This window comes from Octopus sinensis, unplaced genomic scaffold (assembly GCF_006345805.1).
Source record: "Octopus sinensis unplaced genomic scaffold, ASM634580v1 Contig02231, whole genome shotgun sequence".
NCBI lineage: Eukaryota > Metazoa > Mollusca > Cephalopoda > Octopoda > Octopodidae > Octopus > Octopus sinensis.
This window is the reverse complement of record NW_021825498.1, coordinates 1-6,036: the sequence shown is the minus strand read 5'-3', so window position 1 is coordinate 6,036 and position 6,036 is coordinate 1. Positions and strand designations below refer to the sequence as shown.

Genomic DNA, 6,036 nt, shown 5'->3' with positions numbered 1-6,036 from the left:
ATACATCTGTAAATGTAATATGTGACAAGTATTCGGTAGCCAAGATAAAACTCCGAATTTCGGATGCCGAGGTGGAATTCCACGCTACCATCTATTCAGTTATACGGCCAACGGATAACTGAAGAGATGGTGACGTGGATTTTAGTGGAGTAATTAGTAACTGACGAAATCACTCTGTCTGTCTGTCTGACTGTCTGTCTCTCTCTCTCTCTCTCCCCATGCGTTATTTGAACTTACAGTAGAATATAACGATGTTTCAAATAAAAACAAAACATATTGTATTAAGAAACCACATTTACTTCTTCGTTAATAAAAGTTAAAGATTATATTGAAAATTAGTAGTGAAAATTGGCAGTTAGAAATTATCTATAGAATTACAAATCAAACCATATGATGTTAGATTTTGTGAGTTACAGAAAATAAGAAGGTTTAAAGTACATTTCAGTTTATAAAGTGTTTAAGTTTCGTAGTGTTGTATTGATAGATAAAAATGAAGTTCTCTTTTATGCAAGCATGTTTAATGTAATATATGAAGAAAAGAAGATTCTCAAAGACATAAATTTTTTATATTCTTAATTATGTTCTCTTCTCTGCTGTTCCAACATCTGTTTTATTACCAGAATTTGAACCTGGAAACACAATGAGAAAAACTTGTATAAAATAAAGTAAAATAACCCAAGCCCTTATGTTTTATATATAACCCCAATTGTCATCTGCTATTTCCCCATACGTTAAACATATGAATTATAGAAGAATCATACACAATTTATATTCAAAGACATAATTTACATTAATTACAGAAACTAGTATTGAGAATTTAATTATGAGGAATATGATGTACAATCCTGACAATATTGGTTCAGGAATATCTTCCAGAAAAACTGGGCAAGTTGAGAGGGAAAATATGAGAAACTTCTTAGTTCTATTCTGTGGATGTATGTTTTACATATATCTATCTATGGCACAGTGAAGACTTTACATTGTTCTGTTTATGGCTGTGTTTAAATTTCATGCACAATTATCTATAGAAATATAACGGGGGAGCACTCCGTCGGTTACGACGACGAGGGTCCCAGCTGATACGATCAACGGAACAGCTTGCTCGTGAAATTAATGTGCAAGTGGCTGAGGACTACACAGACACTTGTAAACATTAACGCAGTTCTTAGGGAGATTCAGCCTTACACAGAATGTGACAAATCCGGCCCCTTTGAAATACAGGTACAACTGATTTTTGTCAGCTGATTGGACTGGGGCAACATGGAATAAAATCTTGCTCAAGGTCGCAACGCCTCGCCAGGGATTGAACTCATGTCCTTACGATCGTGAGCAAAGTACCCAAACCACTAAGCCACGCGTCTTCTATCTCCCCCACTCTATCTCTCTCTCTTTCCCTCTCTCTCTCTCTCTCTATCTATATATATATATGTATACAGGTGCAGGAGTGGCTGTGTGGTATGTAGCTTGCTAACCAACCACATGGTTCCGGGTTCTGTCCCACTGCATGGCATCTAAGGGCAAGTGTCTTCTGCTATAGCCCCGGGCCGACCAATGCTTTGTGAGTGGATTTGGTAGACGGAAACTGAAAGAAGCCTGTCGTATATATGTATATATATATATATGTGTGTGTGTGTGTGCGTTTGTGTGTCTGTGTTTGTCCCCCTAGCATTGCTTGACAACCGATGCTGGTGTGTTTACGTCCCCGTCACTTAGCGGTTCGGCAAAAGAGACCGATAGAATAAGTACTGGGCTTACAAAGAGTAAGTCCCGGGGTCGATTTGCACGACTAAAGGCGGTGCTCTAACATGGCCGTAGTCAAATGACTGAAAGAAGTAAAAAAAAGATATATATATATATATATATATATATATATATATAGATACAGGGTGCAAGGGTTGAATTCTCGGCGTTTTATATTTTTCTAATTTAGCGCATTTTTGTCCTAGATTTTGTCGACTGAGCATTAAAGTAGGTTCAGTTAGTGATTACAACACAATTCACGCACCCGGGAACTTTGGAAACGACATGCTGTTCTGCCTGGCATTCGCCCCGGAAGTTCCAGTAGTAACATTTACCCAGAGTTGTCATTCAGTCAACATCATGGTGTTTGGAGTGATCACTAGTGATGGCGAAGTTATGCCTCCATTTGTCTTCTGGCACGGCCTCAAGTATCTGTAGAAGTTAGTGATACCTTGTGTAAAAAGCGCAGTTGCTGGAAGACTCTCCATGTCTGGCAACAGGACTCTGCATCTTGTCGCACAAACAGAACCCAGTAATGGATGTCAGGAAATTTATGCGACCACATCACCCCTACCATCTGGCCGTCTAACGTCCCAGATTGCAGCCCACTTGATTATTATGTGTGGGGCGCAGTTGAGTGACGGATCAACAAAACTCCCTGTCACACCAAAGATGAACTGAAGGCAAGGATTATGGCAGCATTCACCAACTTAACAAGGCGACCGTCCAGAAGAGTTGCAGGCGATTTTGAAGTCATCTGGAGACCGTCGTTGAAGCCAATGGCGAATTTGTTGAATAGATTGGGTCTTTCAAAATATTTGTATGTAATTCTGGTGATTATCAGTTAAAATGATGTGTCCGTATTATTTTCATTTTTGCCTAATTTAGAAGATAGCTTAAACATCTCAACCTGTATGCACATACATACACACTCACACATACATATAAACATACATATATATACATAATAAAATAACGATTTTATCAAGTAGCCAGCTTGGAAAAAATAACCTTCAAAGGTGATAATTATATGGACAGTTAAGGTGGTTTTAGAGTCAGATCATAGCTGCTACTTTCAGCATGCTGGTATCTCGTAGATACCCTAATTTATAATTTACATATATACATACACACACATATATACATATATATATATATATATATATATATATATATATATATATATATATATATATATATATATATATAATATATATATATATATGTATGTATATATGTGTGTGTGTGTATATGAAAGAAAAAGGTGTTCAGAATGCTTGATGTTTGTAAAAAATATATATTTATTTACATATCATATATTATTTCTTCATATTAGCGCTGGTGAAACTACAGGAGTAGTTGGAAGCGCTAATATGAAGAAATAATATGTGATATGTAAATAAATATATATTTTTCTAACCATCCAGCATTCTGAACACCTTTTTTCTTTCAAATGTACTAAATCTGTACATCACCCCAAATACTTCTAACACACACACACACACACACACACACATATATATATATATATATATATATATATATATATATATACATACAGATGATTACGATGTTGACAATGGTTTATGTTGGTGTTTGTGATTAGCCCCAATGTGACATATCGGTTTTGGTTATGGTAGTGGTAGAAATAAGAAATATAAAATTGCACTCACTTTTATTGGCTCTCATTGCATATGAGGAAATGGCATCTCTGGCATCTTTCTTGTATATACAGTAGAATATGAAGATAAACATTCCGAGAAGGATATTGAAGATAATGAAGAGTATGTGAAACACTCCAACTCCTTCTTCCTCAGCGATGAATGCTATGACCCAAGATAACACGAACAAGATGGTCACACTAAAGATGCCAAAAACACGCATTTTCTTTATTTCGTGTTCAGACTGCTCGTCACTTTTCTTTGAGCTACGTCGACAGATAGCGAGAAAAATCACGATAAAGTTGAAGAGGAGAATGGCCACCACAGGAGCCAGGAAAGCGACGTAGAAAGACACCTTGGATAGCCAGCAGCTAAAAAGAGATAGGGAATTAATTAACAACGGAAATTTAACAAATGTCCAGTTAATAAAATGAGATGATTTTGATCTGAAACAAAACGAAATATCATGCGCAATCTTGCCGTATTTCACATTAACTAAGGTATTCATAAAAAAAAACTTCAGTATCAAGACAATTTAAAACGCACACAAACACATATTGTCACATAGTGCCTACAGAAACCACTTTATATAAATGTATGCATACATATATATATATATATATATATATATATATATATATATATAGATATATATATATATATAGATATATATATACGTTTGTATATTTGTTGTGCAAGATTTTTTTATGTGAGGTCGTCTGTTGAAACAGATATTGTTATATTTCCGAATGGTCATTTTGCCAGTTTAGCCAATAGAAACACACGCACTATATATTCGGTGTTATTTCGCTTCAGTGTTATTTATTTTTTACATTAATCTTAATCTTATTTCTGCCAGAGTTCTTTCGTCACACTCCTGTGACCGCATCAGTGGTCCTTTGTTTTCTTCTTTCTTATTTGTGTCTCTCCTTACTAACCGTCAGCCATTTTGTATTTTTATTGTATGTCTTCATTTGCGCATGCTTATATCTCTATGTGCGTCTATGTTTATTTAGTGTGTGGGGGGGATGCCTGTAATATTTGTATCTTCTGTTTATATACGTGCATGTAATTTGTTTTTGTTGTTGTTTTTGTTTATTCTTATTTTGTTCATGTGTTTACATCCACTTATTATTATCGTTACATATGCTTGTATGTATGTATGTATAACAACAATACTATATATATCACCATGACCGACCAGGCTATCAGATGTTGCTACACATCACTGGTCACAATGCGCTTCGCATTGTTTTAGCCTCCAAATGATGCCACACCGCTGGCTAAGCGAGCAGGCCAACAGAAGAAAGAGTGAGAGAAAGTTGTGGCGAAAGAGTAGATCAGGGGTCGCCACCCCCTGCCGGAGCCTCGTGGAGCTTTAGGTGTTTTCACTCAATAAACACTCACAACGCCCGGTCTGGGAATCGAAACCGCGTTCCTACAACCGTGAGCCCACTGCCCTAACCACTGGGCCATTGCGCCTCCACGCACACACACACACACCACACACACACACACCACACACACACACACAAACACACACACACACACACACACACATACACACACACATATATATATATAATAAAAAGGAATTAAAAGTTCCATTGCTTTCAGGTGGGTAGATTGAATTTATATTATCAAATTCATACATCACGGTGGAGTGTTATTTTAGTGTATATTATGCTCAGCATGAATGAAAGCTTGATGGCAACATTGAAACTATTGATAAGCCTAGCAAAATAGAAATGGTGAAGAGCAGAGGAAATTAAGTGGGTAAAACTCAGAAATACTTACACGTCCGCAATTCTGATGTAATTGTTTGTGTGGTTAATTGCCAGAGTAATTGCGACAATGACAGCTGGAAGACCTGACGACGACATTTACAAAGACGAATAAATATATATAGACAATAATTATTATCTAAAAACAGAAATATGTGACATTTTGAATCGGTTTACTTTTGAATCGGTTTACAAGAAAATGTGTTTAGTTCAAAAGAAATCAATATTTATTTTGACATACTAACTTATTCTAGAAATAGGTACGACTTGTATATATCTTCGATTCTATCAACTATATGTTTCAGAAGGCAACAAAAATTAAAAATTACCGGAAGTCTTGGACAACGATATGAAGGCTAAAATTAAATGGCAGTTCGTCGGTTACGGCGACAAATGTTCCAGTAGATACGATCAAAGGAACAGACTGTCTATGAAATCAATGTGCAAGTGGCTGAGCACTCCGCAGACACGTACTTTTAATGTAGTTCACAGGGATAGTCAGAGTGACATACAAAGAAGGTTGGTCCTTTCAACTACAGATACTACTCATTTCTTTCAGCTGAGTAGACTGGAGCGGTGAAATAAAGTGTTCTACTCGAGGATACAATGCATCAGCGGGATGCGAACTCACAACCGCACGATCGCGATTCGAATACTTTAATCACTTCACGAAACGCCTTCACGAATATTAAATTACTAATTAGATGAGAAAAACCTCAAAAGTTCGCTATCGTTAACCTCTCCAGAAATTACTGCGTCAGGGAAAAGGGCAAAATGATTAACTCATATGTTTTGTCTAGAGATGAGATCAGACTGGAAATATTTGCATGAAACTGAAAGTAAATTTATGT

At 36.4% G+C, this 6,036-nt stretch overlaps 1 protein-coding gene across 1 annotated transcript; it reads right to left on the bottom strand.

Annotated features, from left to right (window-relative positions):
- Positions 1 to 337: 337 nt before the first annotated feature.
- On the bottom strand, positions 338 to 5,351 carry LOC115227236 (adhesion G-protein coupled receptor G2-like). The gene is made up of 3 exons (XM_029798127.2): positions 5,199 to 5,351; positions 3,414 to 3,772; positions 338 to 629 (listed from the first exon to the last, which is right to left on the bottom strand). The coding sequence occupies exons 1-3, from the start codon at positions 5,282 to 5,284 to the stop codon at positions 577 to 579; spliced, it is 498 nt and encodes a 165-aa protein (XP_029653987.1). The 5' UTR covers positions 5,285 to 5,351; the 3' UTR covers positions 338 to 576.
- Between the last annotated feature and the right edge of the window lie 685 nt (positions 5,352 to 6,036).